The following is a 26,334-nucleotide window of genomic DNA, read 5'->3' on the forward strand; positions in this document are numbered from 1 at the left end:
TATAGGTCCATCCTACTCATAAAAATAGTTCAAAAAAAAATCCTAACCAAAATATTAGCAAACCATATCCAATAACATATAAAAGAGATATTATGGTCAAATTGAGTTCAGCCAATAATTCAAGTATGGTTTACATTTGAAAATCAGTCACTACTTGCATTTGACATCATACTGGAAAACAAGAAGAAGAAATAAAAGAGATAAATTGGAAAGAAAGAAATAAAAGTGTTATTCTCAGGTGATGTGCTTGTCTATTTAGAAAATCTCAAACGTACTTGTAGGTAAATTATTAGAAATAATATAAGATTTTAGCAAATTTGCTGGATACAAAATTAGTGTAAAATATAAGATCCATTTCGATGTGTCTACAGAAAGAAAATATAATTTATAAGTTATCGTTTACCTTGGTAAAAGGCAAGACCTTGCCTAACAAAAGATAGGCAAGACCTTCGTGGAGAAAAGTAAATTTTGTTGAAATATATTAAAGCTTATATAAAAGAACAGAGAAACCTTGTTCATGGATTAGAAGACTCAGTGGCTTAGTTGAGTCAGTTTCTCTAAGTTGATTTATACATTCAATGCAACCCCAGTAAAAACAGTTATAAATAATTTTTAAATGGAATTTGGTCAGCTGTTGCTAAGATATGTATGAAAGAACAGCGCACCAGAAATAACCATGACATTTCACATTCCTTAGAAGAGAGATATTTATTGTTAAACTGTATCAATTTAGACCCTGGGGCAAAGGAAGGGACAAGTTGGTCAAGGAGGCCAGGGACAGGCCCTCACATATATGAAGCTTTGATTGTGACACAGCTAACACTCGATGAGTTGAGGAATGTTAGGCTTTTCAATGAAGGAAAAATGGTGAAATTGCAAACCCCATCTCAGTGTGTACACGAAAGTTCATTCCAGGTGGGTTGACTACTCAAATGTAGAAAGCAAAACTCTAAAATTTGGAAGACAGTGTAGAAGAATATCTTTACGGCTTCAGCATAGGAAATGGTTTCTTACATGAGATACTTAAGAAAGCAAAACCATAAAGGAAAGGATTGAGAAAATTGACTGTGTTAAAATTGGGAACTTCTGCTCATCAAAAGAATACCTTCATGAAAGAAGAAAGACAAACCAGAACTTGGAAGAAAATATTTGAAAAATAGATAACTGAAAGAGAATTATATAAAAAGTACTTTTATGAACCAATAAGAAAAGACTACATGTGGGCCATTGGAGAGGAAACCTCAGTGGCCAATGAACATATGAGAAGATGCCCAACCATATTAGCCATCAGGATGCGAAAATTAAAAACCAAAATGAAATACCATTTCATACCTACTGAATTGATTTAAATTGGATATTTAAAGTTTTGGTGAGGAGTTAAAGGAACTCAGTCTCTGCACATAGGAATATAAATTGGCCTATCCACTTTGAAAAGCAATTTGGCATTATCTAGTAAAGACGACTTAATTATATTTCTTATTAAACACCTTAGTAAAACTCATATATTTGAGCTGTAAGACATGCAAAATATCGCTCTTGTAATGGAAAAAAGTTGGATACAACTGCCATCTCTTTCAGCAGGAGAAAGGGTAAATATATTGTAGTATCTTCATATGGTGAAATAACATACAGAAGTTGTTTGAGCAATCCGCAGCAACTGGTGGACCCTCCGGAGCGCACCATTAAAAGCGCAGAGGCACAGAGGAATACAAACAGTATGATTCCATTTGTAGGAAGTTTAAGGTCATAGAAAAATAAATGGTACATCGTTTAGTACTACAAATAAAACTAAAGAAAAACTAGGAATGATAGAATTCAGCAGCAGTACTCTGAGGGGCAAGTGACTGAGATAGAATCCAGGAAGCAGACACAGAGGACCATAACTGAGTGCAGTGATGCTGCTCCTGTCCTTGAAGTAGGCTGTTAGTTCATTGGTGGTAGTTAAAACATTATCCATTATATTTTCTATATGTTTCATAAATTCTCTTTGTGTCAACTTGATATTTAATGAAAAAATTAAAATCTATCATGTACAATTGCTTATATTTAGCAATTATGTGGATATAAAATGGATATGACAGAGTTCCTGCTCTCCAAGGATTTGTAAAATGACAAGACTGTATCTCAAACTTGCCTCAATGTGAGAATCTCATGGTACTTCTTTAAAATTACAGATTTCTCCACCTAGCCTCAGATCTACTGAAACAGAATATGCATTGTAAAGGGCCTAAAGTTATGGGAGTTGTGGGAAGGGCTTCGATACAATCAGAGCTGGAATTGTCCAGTTGAAAAATGCCAGGAAAACTGATGTAAAGACCTTTGAGTCCTAGTGTTACAGACACTTTGCAAGAAGGAATTGCTCCACAAACCAGCAGGTAGCCATAGTGAGGAAAAGTGTAGAATTACTCTTCTTTGGAAATTCTAAGATTGTGCTTATATTTATTATTAATCCATAGATAGTCCAGGAAAATACCATCACTGACATTTTTGTTGGTTTTGCTTTTTTGTTTACTGTAAAGTCTGACTATAATTCTCATTCTATTTGATGATCTGTTAACATTTTGCAGTCATATGAGTCAATTTTTATATGAACACACCATATTTTCCAAGATTCAATTGATTATATAATTATAGAAGTATTAAAATAATATTAACACATGCCACTTTGGTCACTGTAGTTGTTCTCTTCTGCAGATTAAAAATTCAGGGAAATACAAATCTCTTAGTCTCTTCCCACAGTTCTGCTGGCATCAGAATAAGTACTTCATTGTTTCGTTGGCAAGTAAAATGAAACTCAAGGAAGGCTGCCAATTTGAAATTGCAGTGTGACCTTTGGATTACACAGGTCCACTTTGGTCTGTTGACTGTTCAGTTCTGGATCTCAGTGGGAAAAATAGGGGTCATTGGTTCCCTGCTGTTATAGAATATATTTATCAGGAACTTAAAGACAGTGACATTTAGATCTTAGTAAGTAGGTAACATTTATTAAGAGGAATATAATTAGGAATATTAAGTCAAGGAAATATGTAGTTTATACTGCCAAGAAGCTTGCTCACTGTGGAAACAATAAATATATATGTAAAGAATTTAAATCGTTTTCAAGGCAACCTGTCAAAAGGCCAGATAACCATAGTGTGAAAGAATTATCACAACTAAGGACATACAAAATCAAAGCATGAATTTGAGATTTGTGGTTTCAATTTCTATTTGCAAGAAATTTTTTATTGCTTTTGTTTATTTCTTTATTTTCTGTAACCAGGAAACTAGGTTAATATTGGGTATGTTCAGCAAATGAAAAGACTAGTTTACCTGCAGAGCAGAGTATGTGGAAAGGAATAATGGTTGGAAAGTCTTGAAAAAGTGAATTGAACAATACCGTAGGGAGTTTAAAAATCAGCTGAATTTCTAGACATTTTTTTCATTAAATAATAATTGGGAAATTTCTACACAATGCTATCACGTATTTGAGGCATTAATTACCCTTTGTTCTGGACTGTCTTTTCAAGTGTTTGTGGAGTCAACAGTCTTAAAAGATAGAGATAATCTTTCCCTCTAGAGCAAGGGCAGTAATCCTTAATGCCTATTATAAAAGATGCAGGTTATCCAAGGTCTGGGTTCCTCTCCTGACATGTCTGCTTGTGCAGGTATCATCTGGACCTCTTCCCATCACTCTTTGGAAATTGTGGCTTGAGGAACCAGCACAAAAATCATGATAGTCTATATTAACTACAGATTTTCCTTGACTTATGATGAAGTTACGTCCCCAAAAACCCATTGTAAGTTGAAAATATCCTAAGTCGAAAATGCATTTAATATACCTAACTTACCGAACATCGTAGCTTAGTGTAGCCTACCTTATGTGTGCTCAGAACACTTACATTAACCCACAGTTGTGCAAAATCATCTAACACAAATCCTGTTTTATAATAAAGTGTTTAATATCTCATGTAATTTATTGAATACTGAAAGTGAAAAATGGAGTGCTTGTATGGGTACAGAATTGTTGTAAGTGTATCAGTTGTTTACCCTCATAATGCTGTGGCTGGCTGGGAGCTGTGGCTCTCTGCTGCTGCCCTGCATCAGGAGAAAGTATCATACAAAATTCAAAATTTGAAGTATAGTTTCTACTGAATATGTATTGCTTTTGCACCATTGTAAAGTCAAAGAATTGTAAGTTGAACCATTGTAAGTCCAGGACTGTCTGTAGTGTGAAGACCTATCCTGAGTTAGAGGAAGGTTCTGACCTTGTCTAGACAGCAGTTACGGAGAGCCATGCTGTTAGTGAGCGTGAAAGGAAGGAGTTTGCGATTGCTGTGGTCAGAAGCCTATTAAATCCTTAGAACTTTGGCTGGTTCACTGGGGCGATAATGAGGCAAGGCTCATCATGCCAGTTAAGGAGAAATAGCATTGGTTGAGCTGCCTTTTGACTCAACCCCTCCTGCAGTTTATCATGCCAACTTTAGATTCATTCAGACGGTAAAAGATCTCAAAGTATTTTACAGTGGGTATTGGCTGCCTTAAGGAAATATTGGCCCAGTCAGAGAGATTTCTTTGAGATAGACAAACTCTTTTGGGAAACCATAGATGAGTATTTGCGTCCTAACTGGTCCATAATGCTGATGAAAGTAACCCACTGAAGAATGAGAAACTGTTCCAAAACAATCTAGATAAATTCTTACGGTCAGCCTCACCACCTTGGAATACTTCCTCATCCCTTATGTTCAAACCAGACTTATGATTGGGCTCTAGATTGAGATGTACTCCATAACAGGGTTGCTGCCGTGGGAGCCAAGCCTATGGCTGCTGAGTCAAAGACTCCCCAAAGCTAAACTGGTTGTGTCAGTAATGATGACTCACCTTATATAGTGCTTTAGATGGACTGTAGACATTGGAAGTTTGGTTAAAACATGAGTAACCTCTGCACTGCTCAAAACTGAAAATAAATGCATCTTATTACTGGCACAGAGCCACCCTCTGCCTCCATGCTCCTTAATGCCTCCTCTCTCTCCCCTGAACTCAGCTGGAGTTCAGGGGAGAGAGAACTCTACCCAAGGAGAAAGATGGCTAGGGGTCGGGCTCAGATCTCTTGTCCTCCAGAGAGACCAAATGCTATATGAACCCCTTGAGTGTTCTGGGGAACTTTGGGATGGGAGGCACTCAAACTATGTGGTTCTGTGGATACTGGCTTATAAATCACCGTCTCATTCAGTCCCGTTGTAAGAAAGGATGCCCAATTTCAACTGATGTGATTTGGCAGGGTTCACAGTAGGAGGGGAAGCTAAAATGGCCTTGTGGATGGGACTCTTTGGGCAATATAATGCTATTATGGCTTCCACTGCTAAATGGATAATAGAATTGATGTATTATACCCCCGCACTTCTTTGTCCCATTAGTGCCAGTGGAGATTCTCCTATTCAGGGATTGCCGCATGTAGAGAAGTAATAGTAGGACATGTAGGTCACACTCTCTGTTTTCTCCCAGGTGGTCCAGCAGAAACAATATAGAATCCCAGAAAGATAAGAGGAAATCACAACGTGTTTAAATACTTAAAAGCTGCCAGAATACTTGGGCCATTTCCCAACACAACACTGCATGCCTGATGTAGCCACCAAAAAAAAGGGCAGCTGTTAACCTTCCACTAAGCTCTCATGGAAACTAAAACTGAATGCCCAACCCATGGAGGCCTTGTGACTCTCTGCCCTATTATTCTTAGTTTGAGATGGATCACCTTGAACTCACTGACCAATAAAGAAGGGCCCAACAAACCTTGCTTGTCAACTGGAAATTATAGATTCAGGAAAGCTGCCAGCCTGGCCCAGCAGCATCTTAGATTTACATGTTTGAGGAGTAGCTTTCCAATTCAGGGAAACTTTATCTGCCACTTCACCTCCTAAAACAGGGCCTCTAGCTCAGTGAGGCCTTCAGTTCATAGATGTTCCCTTAAATACGCTGGGCTTGGTTCACTGATGGTTCAGCGAAGCTGTCCAATGCTGTCTACTAGGCTTTCGAGCCTCAGCACCAGCTGTGCAGACCCAAAAATGGGCATGGTCACTTTGCTCAATGGGCAGAACTCAAGGCCATTCTAAGAGCTATGGCCATTACTCCCCTTGATGAACCTTGTTATATTTTTACTGACTCTTGTTCTGTTGTTAATGACTTAACTATTTGCTCTGTCACTTCGAAAGTTACAGGCTGGGGCAGATTAAAGTTTGGGATGGCAAACTCTGGGAATGACTTGTGGCAATTGATCAAAGTCTTTGGGCTGCTCATGTCTCATGTAGCTGCTCCTTAGGGGTGGTCATAAGAGGGCTTCGTGTATTTAAAGCAAACACTATCGTTAGATCATGTAGCCCTCAGATGACTCTAGAGATCTCTCCAAAATGAGGCTATTCTTGGTTTCTTGGCATTACTTTCCTGAGGAATAGCTTGTTATTTAGATGCTTCCTGCAGGCAATTATTCTTAGGATTGGACTCATTTAATTAGATAAGGTGGTACAAAATTTGTTCCTAACTTTAGGTGATATGACTGATGATACCACCTCCATACTGGAAGGCATTCAGATCAACCTCAACTCGCTGGCCAGGGTTGTTATGGATGATAGAATTGCCCTGAACCCTAGATTTCTTCCTGGTGGGCAAATGCTGAGTCTGCAATCACTGATACCTTCTACTGTATCTGGCTAATACCTTAGGCCAAGTAGAAAGGTCAATAAAGAAACTTAAGGAAAAAGTTACATGAGTTGTTAAGGTAGATCCTGATGGTTTATGGGATTTACTTAGCCAGTAGGATCTGGAAGCCCTGGGGAATATGATTGATCTCAGTACTGCAAGCGGACTCATTCTGCTGCTTGGAGTTCTTTTATAGTAGTCTGAATTGTATGTTGTCAAGTAGACTGGTGCTGGATTTGGCCCTAAGCTACTTTATTCACACTGGTCTGTATAGCTGAGCGAATATCATGCTCGTGCAAAAACTAACCAGAAGCCAAGATGGTATAGAAACAAGGGTGGATATTGTTGGGAGACAGTTCCCCCACGGGTGTCTCACTTCTCTGCATGTCTTGTGTTCAGAGGCATGAATGGCCTTTGTTTCAGATTATCTTTTCAATGCTGTTTGTATAGTGAACAGCCTTGGAAAATAGAGATAGTGTCCCTGTTTAAGGCAGGTGACAGACTTGCTTACCACCCATTATAAAAAGTTTGTATTTCCCAAGCTCAGAATTCTTAACAAAAGATTTTATGGTCACACTCTGCTTCATTTTTCCATCATGTTCTCCTGGGAGTACCCTGGGTTTGAATTTTGTTTGGAAGCCATTTCTTAATTTTAGAATAAAGACTTTGAAAACCATCAAGTCTTAGTTCCTTCCTGTTTAGTATTCCTCTCTGTCTCTCTTTGGCCACATTTTACTTTAAGCAGTAAGAGGAAATCAGGCAGCACTTTCAGCGCTGTCTGGAACTCTACTCAGCTTGATCACTCAGTTCACAGGGACGTTTCCTACTCTCTCCTTATAGAAGGTGATAATGTTGCTAAGCTTTCTGCCACTACACAACAAGGATCCTCTTTTAGATTTCCACTTACAATCTGTTAAGGCAATTGAGGCTTGCTTTAACATACTCTTCAAAAATACTCCCAGCCTTCATTCACTGCCTGTTTCAAAGCCACTTCCCCATTTTCTGTATTTGTGATGGCAGTATCCCCTTTCTATTGCTGGGTAATAAATATCACTGAAACTTAGCAACTTGAGATAAATATTTATACATTACAGTATCTGTGGGTCAGTTTAGCTGGATACCTCTGACTCAAGATCTCTCTCAAGACTTCAAGTAAGATGTCAAGCAGAGCTGCAGTCATCTAAATGCTCAGTGGGAGCAAATCTGCTTCCAAGCTCACTCGCAGCTGTTGGCAGAACGCAGAGGATCCACTTCCAGCTCCCTCATGTGACTGTTGGCCGGCCTCAGGTCCTTGCTGGCTGTTGGCCAGAAATATCAGTTCCCTGTGATGTGGGCTTCTCCATATTGCCATGCACAACATGGCAGCTAGTTTCTCAAGAGCAAGAAGACAAAAAAGACGCAAGTCATAGTCTTTTTGTAAACTAATCTCAGAAGCGACAGCCCATCACTTTTGTTGTATTTTGTTAGAAGTGAGTTGCTAGGTCCAGCTCACATTCAGGGGGAAGGGATTATACAAGAGCATGATTGCCCAGTAAGAGAGGATCGTTAGGGGTTGTTTTAGAACCTGCCTACCATAGTGGGAGAGAGAGTGCCTGCTTTTGAGGAGTATACTTTCTAAAATGAGAGGGAAAAAACTAAAGAAGGCTTTCAAATACTGTATAATCAAATGCTAATTTATGAACAGTCTGCCACAATTACCAGAACATTTTTTACGTTGAGTTATTATAAAAGATTTTATAGGCAAATCTTTATCTGGTCAGAATTTTAGGAAGAATAATTTGTCAGCAGTATTATCCATGACCTGAGATGCTGAGTGCCTGAAGGCAGGGACCACAGAAGGCCATATCAATAACCTAGGTAGAGATTTTACATGTTATTTGGTTAGGTGACTAGATACTAAGAATGTAGTGAATTATCTGAAAATAATCTGAGAACACAGATTGACAAGAAAATTTTGAATTGACTTGATAAATGGGAGGAGAAATGGGCCGGGCATTGTGTTGGATATTGTACATGCTTTATGTCTTTGAATTCTCTCAGTGCCCTCTGAGGATGGTATCTTTCGCACCATTTTATAAAAGAGGAGAACACAAAGATACAAGCTAAATAACTTGCTCACCATCATGCACTGTGACATTGTTTTTTCTCTTTTGGGGCCCTGGTCTCTCCAACCCCAAAGCCCATGCTTGTTTTTCTTATACTGCTCTGTGATGTTGTCCTGGAGAAACCAGGGATGGTGAAAATAATCATCATCATAAAGTCATATAGTCATTTAGCATATTCTAGGTATGGTGATTAATACTTTGAATATATCACAACTGGAAATTCCCCCAGCACCCTGATGAAAAAGGTGCTGTTAGTTCCATTTCATAGATGAGCAAATCATTAAAAGAGACTAAGTGGCCTAACATCCCAAAACTAGGACACACCGAAGTCAACTGACAGACAATGGAAAGAGAGATGCCTTTGCAGAGAAGGGGATGCTTTTGGTGAAAGCCATCTGGATGGTTGGCACAGATTTAGGAATTTTAAACATTGAAGTGTTAGTTTGAGGTCTTTCTCCTCCAGAGAAAAAGCAACTCTCTTCTATTCTCTCACAGAGCCAAGTCTGAAAATATATATAACCAAATTCAAATCCAGTAAACAAATTGCAACAAAAACTGGATAATTAAGGCTATTTTTATGATTAGCACCATTTAGTTTCCTTGAATTTACCAGAGCAAACATTGCTACAGCAAAAATTACTGTTAATGGTTGGACCTAAAACAAGAGAGAATCCCCAGAAGGGTCCTCTAGGCCCCAGCTGCAGCTGCGTTTCACTGTATTTCTCACTTGAAAGCTGAGAATTAACAGGAAAATCAGGCTCTGCTGTGCTGTGCAGATGTGGCTAAAACTGTATTAATTTATTCAGCAAACACTTGTTCAGTGCCTACTCTATGCCAAGCAGTGTGCTAGCCACACTAGGATTACAGGGAGAAATCATACCTGGCACTCTCAAGGAATTTACAGTTGAAAGAAGGTGATAGGAGCAGACAGATGTAAAAAGACAAAAGTTTTATGAGTGATGTAAGGCATATAGTGGAAACAGAAGGAATGGATTAGAAGAATCTTAACACAGCAGCGTCATAGAGTGTGCTAAGTAGATGGATATTCATCTTGGATCACTGGGGCAGGAGAGGATTGATAACTGGGAACAGAGACCTGGAAGTTTTCTTGGTCTTGGGTAGAAGCAGGTGCCTACTGAAGAGGAGCAGGTTTAGTGAAAGGAAGAATTTTACTACGGAAATGACCAGTTTGCTTATAAAAGATTCATGTGGCGAGGTCTTCTAGGGCATTATGAGACTACAATTTAGCAAATATCTGGTTGTAAGCTAGAGATTTGGAGAAGCTTGAGCACGTTGCTGTTGTAGTATTAGCAGCAGCAGCAGCAGAATTGCTTATTTTGAGCACCTACCGTGTGCCAGACCTTGTGTGGAACACTTTACGGACACCATCCTAACTTAATCCCGTGGCAACCTGGTATACCAAGGAACTATTTTTAGCTTCACTTGATAGATGAGGAAATTGAAACTTAGATCTGGAAGCTAACTTTACCAACATCACAGAGTCAGGATTTGAACCCAGGCCTAAGTGACTTCAAAACCAAGATTCTTTAACTGATCTCCACTTAACCAACTCACCAAAACAACAGTTATTGTCTGTCCCTTCTGTAAAGCCTAGACTGAGATCTACAGCTCTCCCGAGTGTTCAAGGCTTTAGTATGTCTATACACTTCTGCTCCCACTAGTTAAAAGTTACCTGTTGACTAAGAGGCAGACCCTGTCAGCTGTACTTACTGTTGTAATTATGCATTTTAACAGAATATTAAATGCTCTAATACAATATGAGTATAAAGGAAGTTGTGTCTATGAAAACGAGATAAAATGCTTTGGGAAGATTCAGTAAAGACATGTAGCTCATGAAAACTACATGTGAGAAGGCATAAAAGAGACAAACCATAAAAATTAGAGGAATTTTGCACTTATTTTGCCTTGCAAGTATCCTTTTCATCCATTTTAAGACACTGCAATAATTTTATAGATTATATGCTATGGTTCTGGTTTATATAAGAAAGAATGCATGAAACATAAGTCAGCAGACCTGTAAGCCAAACTTTTTGAAGGAGACTTTATGCACTTGCCCAGAGTCAGCATATGATCAGAGAAAAGAAGAGGACGAGAATGTTGGAGCTCACAAGAGACAGGTGCAAGTCTTCAAAGTGAATTGAATGATAGTGTTTAAAGATGTGCAAGGTGAATCTTAACCCAACAGGATTATACACCAGGGTTTTTGGTTGGAGAGATATGAAAGCAATGTATTCCCATTTTTTTTCTGCAAAGCTTTAGTTTCTGGAGACTCCAAGAAGCATAGGATAGAAGGAAGTGCCTAGTCTTTGGAATATGTTAGATGTGAGTTCAACAGCATAACTAATTGTCTGTCTTGGGGTGAAACCTCTGAATCTCAGTTTCCTCGAATTAAGATGGCATAGTAATACCTATATCATACAGTTTTTAAGGTATGTACAGTGTTGAGCACACAATAAGTTACAAAATAATTGCTATTCATTTTTGCCCCTTATTGGGGTGCTATTAAAAAGTGTAAGATATTAATCAAGAACGTAGACCAGGAGATGAAAAGGAACATTTACTCTCTCTGTCAGTTCTTAGACTAAGAACTTTTCTTACCCTATTTAAAGTGTATTGGCAAGTTGGGACAAAGCTTTCAAGAGTCTGTTTACTTTAAAGATGTTCAGTCTGGCTAGAAATAAAGAGAAGGAGCTGGATACCATGGAGATACTTTGTTGTAGCATGTTTTTTTATACGTTATTGTCCATCTTCCTCTGTAAGTGTCAGATTCAATCCAATGTAATTTTGATTTTTATGAAATTCTGCTTAACACGTCATTCCATGTAGTTTATTTTACTTGCAGATTAACCATAAAAGTAATGTCTATTTTCAGTAAAAGTAAGAGAATCAGAAGAACATATTATTCTTAGTCTACTAAATGTAACTTTTTAACTTCTAGATGTTTATGAGGTCTTTGGTGAATAATTCTTCATTCTAAAGCCTATTAAGTGTGGGAATAGTAAATGATTAATGAGAGAGAATGGCAACATAAAGTTTTTAAACACCCTGCCAGAGCCTCTAATACGTAATAAGTAGAATCAAGACGAGTAATGAGTAGTAAAAGAAATATCTTGTCCTCAGGGTGCTTATAGGACTGATTAGAGAGAGAAAACATTAGTAAATGGAAAGATGAAAGACAAAAAAAATTTTAGCAGAAGTGCAGGTAATTTGGGTATGAGAAAGAAGACTGGCGAAGTCAAAAAATAAAAGAATCAAGAGGAAGAATTCTTAATATTTACACTGTGACGATAATTTTGATAACTAAATGGATGACAAAACCTGAACTATACTTAGAGGTGAAAATTGCATATACTGTGTATACCTTAATCTTGTTATTCACTATAAGGAGTGTTAAAAAACAAATGTGACAGAACACCAGGATATTGCCGCCTTTTTTTTTTTTTTTTTTAAAGATTGGCACCTGAGCTAACATCTGTTGCCAATCTTCTTTCTTCTTCTTCTCCTTCTCCTCCCCAAAGCCCCCCAGAACATAGTTGTATATTCTAATTGTAGGTCCCTCTGTGGTACGCTGCATCAGCATGGCTTGATGAGTGGTGCCATGTCCATGCCCAGGATCTGAACCAGTGAAACCCTGAGCCACTGAAGCAGAGTGTGCAAACTTAACCACTCAGCCACAGGGCTGTCCCCAGAATATTGCCTTCTGAACAAATGACTTTGCAGTACATTTTCTTGATGTTATTGAAAACCTTCTTAGGAGGTTATAGATATTACCAAGTAAATGCAATTGGCATTCTTGGATTTATTCTTTTAAAAACATTTCCTGGGATCCTGTTATATGTCAGTCCCCATCCTAGGCACATATTTATATTAATTCCTTTACTCATAATGAAGAAGTATCCATTTTCAAGCTGGCAAGGGGAAATCAAATTGTTCATTTCAACTCTTAAGTTTAAAATGTGCCACATTGTCATCAGACTCTATATTTAGCTTAAGATTTTATTGAGTCATTTGTGATATTCATGAAATTGATGATATAGAAGTCAATTTTGTATACTTGTTTTAGGCCTTCATAATAAAGGTGTGGCTTTGCTGCTAGTTGTAATTATGGGGTTAAAAACAAGCACATGGTTTTATATCTCTAAATCAAAACTTTCAGCAAGGTATCTTGAGATTGTGTATTTACCAGCCTTGCTACATTTTTATTAATTAACATCACTGAGATTTATGAAAGACATATTGGTTCTAAAATATAAATAAAAAGGAGATGAATTAATTTACATATCATCACACAAAAATACAAATCTAAAATTAGAATCCTTTTAAGATTTGTAGGATCTAATCATACCAACAAATGGAAGCTATCTGGAACCAACCAGCCCCCACTCTTCAGCTGCCTTCTCCTGCCAGTGCTAAAGACACTCGGAATGAGTGGTGGTGTTTTTTTTTTTTTTTTTTTTTTGAGGAAGATTAGCCCTGAGCTAACTGCCTGCAATCCTCCCCTTTTTGCTGAGGAAGCCTGGCGCTGAGCTAACATCTGTGCACATCTTCCTCTACTTTCTATGTGGGATGCCTACCACACCATGGCGTGCCAAGCAGTGCCATGTCTACACCCAGGATCCGAGCCGGCGAACCCTGGGCCACTGAGAAGCAGAACGTGTGCACTTAACCGCTGCGCCACCAGGCCAGCCCGTGAATGGTATTTATAGTTCAGACATTTTCAGACTGGTTTCTAAAGAGTCCTAGGGTTCCAGGTACTGAGCAGCTATATAGGATTAAGATGGAGACCATCAACCTCTTTCCCATTCAGTCAAAGCATCTCTGATTTTATCTGGGGGAAAAAAGTTCTAACTAACATGTAACCTGTTTGGAAAATCACAGCTCTGTATAAAATATCCTGAGCTTATTTCTAAATACAAATGCCACCAAAGTCAAGGTCTTAATGATTATAGTCTCTCTGGGGGAGGTAGAGTCTGAAGGATTCTGGCAATCTGTTCATCATGGTCAATGGCCCTCAGATTCCTTACTAGAAATTGTGTCTACTTGTGGGCTCCAGAATTTAAGAGAAATGTGGGTAACTTGGAGAGAAGTCAGAGTACAGGCACAAAGACAATTACAAAGAATGAGACCTATGAGGAAACTAGAATTATTTTACTTGAAAAGGAGAAGTCGGAATGGCAGTTTAATAATGGTCTTCCAGACATTAGGAATTATTACACTGAGGTTGATGACTAGATTTCCTTCATGTGTAAACATAATAAAAGAAATAGAGTTTCAGCTTTAGCAAGAATATAGTACAGAACCAAAAGAAAAAACAAGAGATGCTCTAACCCTATTTAATCAAAGGAATAGATCACTCAGTATACTTTATGAAAGTTTTTTTAAAGACAATATGAATTCTTATCTGTTTTTTGTATTAGATATAATACTACTTGAAGGAACAGGGATGAATTAAATGAACTTTGTTTCTCAACCTTGTAAATCAGTGATTTATCTTTAAATTATATCATAAGGTACAGATTTCAAACAATTATTTTGAATTAGAGTCTCATAGCCTGATGCTGCCATGAGAGGAGCTACTTTCTAATAATGTTAAGGAAGTTAGTGGTGAGAAGGAGCATTTATTCCAGAGGTCGTGAACTCAGATATCTACAGGGGACTGTGGGTATCATGAAAGCGTGATGCTAACAGCATAGAACAATATGGAATTGTAGAAGTTATGGTGTATTAGAAAGCATGGGACCCATCTAAAGGGGGCAACCACTGCTGACTCAGGCCAGTTATCATCATGGTACAATGTGCCTGTCTTGCCAGATCTTTAGCCTTCTCAAGAAAAACTGGAAGTCTAGACTCTTACATGAATCTTTTTTTTTTTTTTTTTTTTTGACATTGACAAAATACTAAGATTTATCGAAATACTGTGCAGGCTGTAAGTGAGAAACCTTTGGTTTATCCTTTAGGTCACTCATTAACCACCACATTAGTTAACAGACAAACCAAACAGAACTGATTGAGCTCTAAAGCTTAGGAGAATTAATCTACTCAACCTTTGTAAGGCTTAATTAGGGTGCCTTCCAACTCTGAATCATTTGTTCTCCCCTTCCTTCTTCCCCGTTCTCACTATTGGGTGACTTATTCATACAGGTGTTGGGAATTTAAAAGAAACTTATTTCCCTTAGCAACATAATTTTATTTAGTAAAACCATAAATTCTTGGATTGAAGACAACTTTTGTTACTATAGTGAAGATGCTACTGATGCTATTAGATTTTTAGAGATGCACTTATATATGGCATAGACATGTCACTTTGGATCTTTGAACTAACATTTGCTTATAACATTGGCTGCATGAGGCATGCTTGACTTTAAAGCCTACTTACACTTCTACCGTTTGGTGACATGTTTTATTTCTCTTTTATAAAATATTTTCAAATAACCCACCTCCACCTTGGGTAAGGACAGCTGGATTTCTGAAATCCCCTTCCTTTCAGACAGGAGAATATGCCACAGATGAAGAGGAGGATGAGGTAGGACCTGTTCTTCCTGGCGGTGACATGGCCATTGAAGTCTTTGAGCTGCCTGAGAACGAGGACATGTTTTCCCCATCAGACCTGGACACAAGCAAGCTCAGTCACAAGTTCAAAGAGGTAAGCTGCTGATCTGCAAAGTATTTTTGTATACCTGTCTATTTCATTATTAAGTGTATATTTTTGTTTGAAAAATATATTAAGAATAATCAGTTTTCAAAAGAAAGTCTTTTAATAACAGATTGTCTTGAATTTCAAGTTAAAATTTAGGTAGATCTCATTCCACAATTGTTAATTTAAATGCTTATTTGTCATAGTGACAGCTTACAACTTATCTGTTCCATAATTCCAACTATACCTTAAATGTGCAGTCTTCACGTTATATTTTTTTCAGTTTTATGGAAATTTTGGGACCTGGGGATAAGCTTTCTTTAAGGCAGTGATTTCTAAAAAGGCTTTTTTTCCCCCCTAAAATAGTCAAGGTCCCAATAGGACTCAGATGACATACCCAAGTGGTTTAACTGAAGAAAGTTTAATGAATGGACTTTGAACAGAGTTAAAGATGGTGAAGTTCACAGAGTCTGGCAACAGCAGGAAGCTGTTACTGTTTTTTGGCTTAATAGGGGTAAAGGAGGACAGAGATTACCTTTTTTGAAGGGGGGTCATTTTACATCTGCAGCTTTATAAGATGCAGCCACTGCTAAAAACTCCATCCTGGGGGCAAGGAATATACCCAGACTCTTCTCTCTTCCTGCTGATACCTCCCACTGGCCAAATGTAGGCAGGAAGCCTGGGAGATGCAGATGAAGTCTGAAGAGGTTAGCCTCCTGAGGCAGGAGCTGTCAGAAATGGGCCAAGAATGGATCCTGAGCGCACAAATGTAGACAACCACATAAACTCTTCTTCCAAATTAACTACTCAGAACCCCAACATGTAAAACAAAAACAGTGATGAATGAGTCCCCAAGCAGTTTATTCTTCCTTATTTGTGGGAACATCCTCCATTGTTGAAGACAAATATATCATTATTTACAACCTCCCTACAATAACCCTGAAACACTGAGGCTTGAAAACCACTGTTCTGTGGTTGCAAGTGTGTTAGGACTTGACCACTTGGGGAAAAATGTTCTCCTGTACATGAAGAACAAGATTGATAAATGCAGAGTTCTAATTTCTAATTTTATTTATAATTTCTAATTTTGTTATATCATAAATAGTCCAATTATATCTGTTCTGATGTTAGCCTCATATGCCTAATCTATTGACCTACCTTTTAAATTCCTATGACAAATTTATATTTGTTAGACCAGTATCAAAGTGAATGTACTTTTCAAATATGTTTTTATGTAAAAAAAAAAAAAACATGTTTATTATAGACTTTGGGAAAATACAGATTTGTATAAACGCCAAAAAATCTTTCATAATCGCAATATAGTTGTATTTGGGATTATACAACATATACTGTGTTAAACTCCTACTCTTGATACTTAAAATTGTATTAGGGCTTTCCTGTGTCATCAGATGTTCTTCCGTAAGCGATGCTTATTCACCCTTTCATCTTACAGATCTTTTATAACTTATCTACTTAATTCCTTGCTTTGGAAAATTTTCTTTGTTTCCTGTTCTTTTTAAAATTAGTTTTAAAAGTAATGCTATAGTAAATATCTGTGTACTTACCCTTAGGATAATTTCTCATAGTGTAATTATTAGATCAAAGAATATGAGTATTTTGGAGACTTGTGGTACTTAATGCCAAGTTGCTACCAGGCTGGCTTTTCTTGGTGATATAGAAATTTACTTATGTGTTGAGAGGGCCCATTTCTCTTCCACCTATTATCATTAGGTCAGGTTGAACCATTTCCATTTATAGAGTTCACGGAGTCCTTTAGGCAAAATACACGGGTTTTTTACATGATTTATGACTATTCCTAGCTCTAAATCAGATAGGAACATGTTAGTGACAATGAAGTACACTATTATATGACGATCACAAAACTCAGAATTCCCTTACAGTAGGAGTGCCTATCTTAGGGCCATTTCTTATAAAGACTGTCTAGATTAACTGATGTCTTCAAACCAAAGAGCAATGCAGAGAAAGAAAGTTCTGGAGGAAGAGGCTGAGTTGGAGGAAGAGGTATAATCTGGGTAGCTGTTTCTCTATGGCTCTGATTTGGCCCAAGAATACAGATTATCTAGAAGAGTAGAAGGACTACTTGTTCTTGAAGAAATCTTCCTTGGATGTTGTTAACTGTCAATCCAACTTTGAGGCAGTGAGGTCAGGGTAGTATACCCTGGCCAAAGCCTCTAATAGAACTCTTTTGTGTTGCCACGTGAGTATGACCCCTACTCTTGGGTAGATAATTGAACTGGAAGTAGGGTCCACATTCTTTTATGGACGGTAAAGAGCCTAAAAAGCAGAAATAGTATATGGAAGTTATATCCTCATTTTTCTGAATTGAGCCAAGGACTCAATGCTCCATAAACATTGTTTGACATGTACACCATTGTGTAGACAACTGTGTGATCTAGACCAGGGGTCAGCAAACTATGACCTGTTGGCCAAATGTGGCCCACTGCCCTTTTTCTGTAAATAAAGTTTTATTCAAACACAGCCGTGAACATCCATTTATTTTTTGTTTGTGCTGCTTTCATGCTGCAACAGCAAAGTTGAGCAGTTGCACAGAGACCATATGGTCGGCAAATCCTAAATTATTTGCTATCTGGCCCATTATAGAAAATGGTTGCTGACCTTGGTATAGGCCACTGCATGATCTGGACCCATTCTATCTTACATGGCTGATTTATTGTTGACCTGAGTGACCAAATCTGTAGTTTTCTTTTAATTTTGGTTTTTAAGAATTAGAGATTTGTCCCCCCTCAAGAACAGGCAAATACCATGTCACTTCACTTCTAATTCTTTTATTCTCTTTTGTTTTATATTTAACATATATATGTTGATTTCTTCAGGAGATCGGCCCTGAGTACCAAGTGTGTGGCACTCTTTCACAGTGTTTGTATCTTGTACACTGCCATTATCACAGTTTTAAATTTCTTCGTGTGTTTAACATACATACCCAAATACTATATAACATCATGTTATTCACAAGATTATACACAAAACCTGGGGTGGAGGTGGAGAGTCATGTTGTATTGGAGTCTGGATAGAGTCTCGTGTTGTAGAGGGTTCTCTTAATTACATTATTTCAAGGAAAAGTAGGTGTTGTACTATTTGGACAAAGCACATCAGACTGACATTATCTCAATCAGTCTTACTTTTGGCCTATTATGTATCTTCCTACTAGACTCCAAGCTCCTCTGTTTGTGCTCACTATTATATCCTCAGTCTTTGCATGGTTCTTGGCATATAATTAGTGTTTAAGTATTTAGTGAATGAATGGTATCAAGCATATACTGGAATTTGTTGTGTAATACAAGACACGTACCTCATTTAGTTTTTCCAAATAGTTGCCAAGGTGGCTAGCGCTTTTGTTAAATGCCGTTTACGCATTTCCCTCTGACTGGAGGGCCAGCATTATTATCTGCAGAATGTGTGCCTTTACCCTCTGGGCTGCTTTGCACCTTCATATTCTGTTCCGTTTCCTCATTCTTTGGTGCAGTTCTGTTAGAATATATATTAAACACTGATGGAATAAATCAGATCCATCTAACTCTTCAGAAATTCATTTACTTTTCAACTTATTCAAGAAAACATTTAAATCACTTTATTACCCTTGAAAAACTTTGCAGTTTTTATTGTAATTACATTAAACTAGTAAATTAACTTGCAGAAAACTGGCATTTTTAACATGTTGACCCTTTCAATCTAAGTTTAAGGAATATATCTGATTGACTCATCTTTTTTTCTGACCCTCTCTAAAATTTTATCTCCTTTATTAATTACATAAACGTCCACCTATAAGTAACAGAAAATCTTAACTAGAGTGGATTAATCAAAAGCTGCCACAAAGATTATAGTAACTTCAATGTAAGTTAAGAAAATTTTTTTATTTTTCTATTTTCAGAAATGACTTTTATAAGAGAGAGTTAATGACTTGCATAAGGGTAAAATTTCTGTTCCTTCAAAATTTGTTATTACTCAGGTATAAAACCATCTATGCCTTTGTGAAGGAAGGTTTTAAAATACCTTTTATAATGGCTATTACTCTATTCAAGTTTTCAAGTTTTTCTTGTGCCAATTTTGGTATCTTGCAATTCTCAAGAAATTCATAAGTTTCCTCTAAGCATTGTATTTATTAACATATTTTTGTAGTATAATTTTTAAATACTGAAATCTTTAATATCTGTAATCAGTTACCCTTTTACAATTTTTTCTTTCCTCTATTTGAATATTTTCATTTTTTCTTACTTGTTTGTCTAGAATTTTCCCTGTCATGTTATCTTTTACATTTCTAATTGTTTTTTTAAATTAAAAAAATACTTATTTTATTATTTCCTATCGATCTTTTTATTTTTCCTCCTTTTTGGTATTAATTACTTGCACTTAGTACATTTATTTTTGATAACTCTTGCATTCTGATAAGTATATTTAAAGCTCTAATTTTTTTCCTGAATATTGCTTTAGCTGCAGTTCACAATTTTTGACATTTAGTATGCTGTTGTCATTCAGATGTAATTTCTGTTAGGATTTCCTCACAAAATTATTTAGTGGTGTATTTTACTTTCCGGACATGTGGAACTTTATTTTGCTATTCTTTTGTTATTGGGTTCTGATTTTATCACACTCTGATCAGAAAACATATTCTACATCATAGCTATTTAGAATTTCTGAGACTTCTGTTGTAGCTTAATTCATAAATGATTTTGTTTCAATATTCCTCATATATTAAAAAAGCACACATATTCTGTGTTTGGTATGAAATTTGCATATGTTTTTCATTTACATAACTAAGATTAATAATATAAACAGGGGCTGGCCTGGTGGTGTAGTGGTTAAGTTTGCACGTTTCGCTTTGGTGGCCCAGGGTTGGCCAGTTCGGATCCTGGGTGCAGACATGGCACCTCTTTGCATGCCGTGCTGTGGTAGGCGTCCCACATATAAAGTAGAGGAAGATGGACATGGATGTTAGCTCAGGACCAGGCTTCCTCAGCAAAAAGAGGAGGATTAGCAGCAGTTAGCTCAGGGCTAATCTTCCTCAAAAAAAAAAAGGTAATAAAAACACATTTCTTCTCTATAGCATGGCATAGCGTGTTGTCTGCTTGATTTACTAATTCTGAAAAGCATGTGTTAAAATCACAAACTACAGTTGTCTTTTCTTCCTGTAATTCTGTCAGTGGTAGTTTTACATATTTTAAATCTTTGTCGTTAGCTTCACGTATGTTCAGAACTGTTACAACTTCTTGATTTATTGTAACACTTCTCTTGTCCCTTATGATGCATTTTTACCCCAAATTCTATTTTGTCTGATAGCAACAGTCTAACACTGGCTTTCTTTTGCTTCAGAGCATCTATTTTTTCCATCTCTTTGTTTTTAGCCATTCTGCATTCTTTTGTACAAATGTGTTTTCTTTAGTCAACCTATTCCTAAATCTCGTATACTACTCTGGGAGTCTTTTTAGTTAATTGGTGAGTTTAACCCATTTACATTTACTTTGTTCACTTTAATGTTAGAACTTACATCTGCCCCTTTATTTCACATTTTACAGTTTCCATGCTTTCTTCTTGTTTCTTTCATTGTCTTTTTTACCTACTTGCCATTGGATACATCAAATTTCCATCTGCTGCTTAAGTTATACATTTTTATTCTCTTCTTCTAGAGATTGCCCCTGAGTAACTTTGACTCAGTCTTAGGTTATTTTCTCCTAAGAGTGTAGAAAGTAGATCAATAGCTATGTCTTTACCATTTAACAAAATCATAGCCATCAGATACTGTCATCTGCTTCTCTTCCCCTCTCTCATTTTTATTTTTTTGGTATTTGAGGAGTTTTAGTTAAATACAACAAGTTACAAAATAATTAGTTCCAACTCACCTCTATTTCTTTCTAACTCTAATGGGATTTCAGTGCTGCCCTGATGTTAATTCACTATTGTTCTGGTACTGCTACTTTACCACATGGCACCAAAGGTTAAGTTAGTAGCTAGAATGTCCAAGCTTCAGGGTGATGGAATAGATTGTCCCTAATTTACCTCCAGATGTAGGCTTACCCAGGTCACATGTGGGAAATTCAAGATTAATTAGATTGCTGTCTCCCATTCCTGGTTGCTGACATTTTCCTGCTTCAGATCCTCATTTTTTCGAAATACATCTGGAAACCCTGTGTTCTGTTTCTTACAAGCTTTTTTATTAATTGATGAATAAGACCTTGAAGCCTATCAGAGTTCCTTTTTTTTCTCTTTTGGCATCTCCAAAGTTGAATTCAAGAGAGGCAATAAATAGCTTTTGTTAATTTGGTATGTTGTACTAAACTGGAAGTTTTCCCTTACCCAATTCAGTCATTACTACCTTTAATTTTTATTAATTCCATCATCCTGTTATCCTTAGGAATGGCTCATTTCTCTTATTGTAACTTCTGGAAATAAATGCTTAATTTATTGTAATACTTTATTGTTGAAACACAAAAGCACTTAGAAACTATGAATCTCTCTCTGGTTAGACCTTTGGCCACATCTTTTAGTTTCAGTGTGCATTCTTCTTCTTGTCATCATTTTGCAAGTAGTCTACATTTTCCTTTTTATTGTTTTCATTTCCTGTTTGTCTTGAATAATTGAGAAAACAGTTTTTAATTTATAACTTTTAAATGATTAATTAATGTCTTGTTACATTTTGGTCAGATAGTATTGTCTTTACAAGTTTTAATATTTTTTTGAAAGTGGTGCTTTTATTATGGATTAATATGAATATTTGTGATAAAAGTGATATTTTGTATTTTATGTCTTCTGTATCCTTATTCATTTTTCCTATTTAACCTTGTACATTGAGAGCCATATAGTAAAATTACATCTCGTGATTGTATTTTGTGTCTAATAGCTTTGATTATTTATTTCAACTCTATATTGAAAGCACATATAATATGACAAAGATTTTTTATTTTTAAGTATTCTTTGTCTTATGTTAGTAATCTTACCGCTATTTTGTTTGTAGTTGCTGGATAAACACACATAGGTGTATGTGTGTACCTACTTTTAACAGAAACTTAATTGCAGCACTTTGTTTTATTGTAAATTTTTAAAATGTTATCTTGAAGACTGTACCTTTTAATAAGAAAATTTAGCAACTTAAATTTATTGTTATAATGATTCAAGGTCTAATTGAACTCGTTTCATTTTATGCTTTATGCTTCTTTTATAGTTAGTGGTTTTTACTAAGGATTATCTTCAAGTTTTAAGAAGTATTCTCTATTTCTGTAATCTTTAAAATTAAGAACAAAATACCATTTGAATGTTTTATGCAGAAGTATTTGATACAATCTTGCTTTCTAAGACAAGGTTATTGTTAAAATTTAGTTACCACATTTTTTAAAACTTGTGTTCTCAGTTAGCTTTATAATAATATGTACAACAAATAGTTGCGCTTTCAGCTTACTCAGTTTCGACAATTATTCCCTTTCCACCAGAATTTCCACATTAATTCTTAGATTCTGGATTTTTCCTCATTTCTCAGAGTATATCTTTCAGTAATTTATCAAGTATTCATGGAGGATACAGTTTTCATGAGCTTCCCACATTGAGAATGGAACATTCTAATTATTGTGACATAGGAATGATAATTAGCTGGGTTTAATATTTTGATTCACAGCCTTTTTTCCTGAAAATGTTGTAGGGCAAACTTCACTGTTTTAAGCTAGCATTGCATATTGGAAAGGAAAAGTCTAATGCCAGCCTGGCATTTGGATGCTCGTATTGTGTTAGCCTTGTACTTTAAAATTTTTATCACAATTTCTTGAAAGAGGCCTCCTTTCATTGATATTTTTTCTTCTAATCATCTTTCCATCTTTTATGTTTGTGTTGTGTTTTGTTTTTGTTTTAGTCCATGAATATCTTTCTCAGTTTTTGTTATTTTTTTCTGTTTCTTTTCTAGGGTCACTTTGTCTTCAGTGTTAATTATCTTTTTCATATTTCCTTTTCTATTTTTTCTACGTCTGAGATTGTTCTCAAATGTGTCCTCTCATATCAATGATTCCATTTACTGTAGCATTAAATATACCTTTTTTTTTTTTGAGGAAGATTATCCCTGAGCTAACTACTGCCAGTCCTCCTCTACTGAGGAAGCCTGGCCCTGAGCTAACATCTGTGCACATCTTCCTCTGCTTTATATGTGGGACGCCTACCACAGCATGGCGTGCCAAGCGATGCCATGTCCACACCCGGATCCGAACTGGCGAACCCTGGGCCGCTGAGAAGCGGAACGTGCAAACTTAACCGCTGCGCCACCGGGCCGGCCCTGCATTAAATATGCTTTTAACTTCAAATTCATTTATGCTCTTTGGCACCTCAAACATGACTTAAATTCTCTTATTAAATTTTTAGTTTCCTTACTCTCTATCCATTCCTCATGCTTTCTCACTTTTTCTTCATCCTGTTATTCCATAGAGTTACCTTAAAATATCTTTTTACTTATGGGTTAGCATCATTTTCACAGGTTTCCTTACATGAGTTTTCAAGTTGATAGTCTCTTTATCTTGAACTCAAGTATTTATTAATAGGCTCAATTTTGCCTTTTTCTCCTTTATCTTGAAATGAGACAAAACCCTTTTTGTATTTGATGTTAGTCAGCAGTTATCCATTTTTTTATATGAATCCCGTTTCTAGATCTGCATCTTGAGGACATATCTATGTGCCTAGTATCTAGCTGGTTGCTATTTTCTGGCAGTCTACCATCTAGTACAGTTCTTTGTGCTAAGGTGAGATAATTCCAAATCTCGCCACTAGGTTCTCTAAGTTAAAGAAGAAGAGAAAAGATTATTCCCTGCTATCAAAGCACTTACTGCAACCGCCCGTGACTAGATTGCTCTCCTGCAGCTGGAAGTATGCAGTGCGCCATTGTCAGCCACCTTCCTGCATTCTTTTCCTATTCTAGTATACTAGTTGCATTCTGAATGAATATGGAATACTAAAAGAGTTAGAAAACCTGGTTTGAGGATAGTTCCTGGGAAAAACAGTAGAGGTTGCCGAACTTTCTGATTGGACAGACTCAGCAGTGAGGGTGACACAGAGCATCTCCTATCTCTGGAGTGAGGCTTGGTTAGGTTTTCTTAATTCAACCTCATGACTCTTTCACATTCTAGTAACAGTTGTTTTTAGTTTTAGTGTCCATTTGGTTTTAAGATTTTCTTTTTTGATGTGATTTCACTGAAAACTTAGTGGGAAGTAGGAAGGGGCTGAATCGGAAACCGAGGGCCAGGTTTCGTTTAAACTACCTATCCGGTGTTTCCCTTCTACCACTCCTCTTCAGGAGGCATGGGAATTAGCACTCAGTACAAACAGTTCTACATTTGTCTTGAAGAAAAAATGGAGTCTAAAATTTGTGTTATTTTACTTATTTAAGTCATAGAGAATCTATGAAAAATAATGTAGAAAAAGTTATAAATGCATTAGATAATAAAATTGTCTTCATGGAAATTTCCTTTAACATGTAGAGAAGCTGTAAAATGTTACCTCCTTAGCAGTAAACAGATATGAATTTAAAAAGGAACTGTAATTACAGGATGTCACCTACATCCAGCACCTTAACTTATTAATAATCAGTGAGTACCTACTTAGAGAGTGACCTTGTTGGAGTATCTCGCCCTATGCTACATATGCTGCAATTAGTGTTCTCATTCAGATTAGATTATGATATCATTTAATCAGCTGATTTCAGCTAATTTTGCAGAAACTGTTCCCTGAAAAAAAACACTTTTGTGCACATAAAGATAGGGACCATATATAGAGCCTTGAGCGGAAATTATAAAAATATATGACATAGCTTCATTTTAACACCATCAAAGTATGGGCGGAAACAGCTCTAATTCCTTCTTTTGTGGACCTTGCACTGTCATGGGTAAGGCAGACTTCAATCAAATTCTCACAAAGATAATTATAAAAATTCTGATTCCAGTGCTGAAACCACTTTATAAAATTCTATGCAAATATTCAGTTATTATTTTGCCCTTGTAAAGTAAGAGCAGAGAATGTTGCTATCTGATTCTAAAATCTTTAGTACTAGAGCTCTCTTAAAATCTTCCCTGCAAAGATAATATTTTTTACTTTTTTTTTATTTTTTATTTATTTTTTATTTTTTCCTTTTTCTCCCCAAAGCCCCCCAGTACATAGTTGTATATTCTTCGTTGTGGGTCCTTCTAGTTGTGGTATGTGGGATGCTGCCTCAGCGTGGTTTGATGAGCGGTGCCATGTCCGCGCCCAGGATTCGAACCAACGAAGCACTGGGCCGCCTGCAGCGGAGCGCGTGAACTTAACCACTCGGCCACGGGGCTAGCCCCAATACTTTTTACTTTTTAAAGAAAAATGTTTTCCATGTTTCCACAGGATAAGTAGAGAGTCCAAAAGTTCAATCTTAGTACTTACGTTTCTGCATAAGGATATTTCTATTTCAAGCATAGTTATATTTGGATTATATTGATTTAATGATATGAGTACATGTTCTGTGTTCATCTTTTTGAAATAAAGAAACAGAAAATAATGCAGAATGTTAGATGAAAGGTACTGTTCTCTGTAGGAAGGCATATGTTTGTTTGTGCTGTAATCCTGGGGTAGATATCCATAGTATTCATGTTAAAGATGGTAGAAGAGATGAAGAGATTGGTCTTGTAAGTTAACAGACAGAGACCCGCAATTTTGTTTGTATCCTCCCTTCCCAAATCTTTTTCTCCAAGCCCAGATTCTCTGAAACCTAAAAGTTCCAGCAGGTATTTCAGGCTCTGTTTCTATTAACCAATCCTCTTGACCTCCTCTCCATGCAGTCAGTCAGCCCGACCAGTCTCAGGGGGGTGATGTGCAAAGCCTTGGACCTGTACTTTGGAAAGGTTATTAAACATGTGGACGCAGAACTGTAGAATAAGA

The 26,334-nt window shown here is 36.7% G+C and overlaps 1 protein-coding gene across 26 annotated transcripts in view; it reads left to right on the forward strand.

Moving 5' to 3' along the window:
• PPP1R9A (protein phosphatase 1 regulatory subunit 9A) overlaps window positions 1-26,334 on the forward strand; it is a 313,914-nt gene that overhangs the window by 219,044 nt on the left and 68,536 nt on the right. For all 26 annotated transcript variants that reach the window (XM_070617521.1, XM_070617539.1, XM_070617526.1 and 23 more), the window contains one exon: window positions 15,283-15,438. In XM_070617521.1, coding sequence (XP_070473622.1) covers window positions 15,283-15,438 — 156 coding nt within the window. The remainder of the gene's footprint in view (window positions 1-15,282; window positions 15,439-26,334) is intronic.

The sequence above is a fragment of the Equus przewalskii genome, chromosome 4 (genome assembly GCF_037783145.1).
Source record: "Equus przewalskii isolate Varuska chromosome 4, EquPr2, whole genome shotgun sequence".
NCBI classification, from domain to species: domain Eukaryota; kingdom Metazoa; phylum Chordata; class Mammalia; order Perissodactyla; family Equidae; genus Equus; species Equus przewalskii.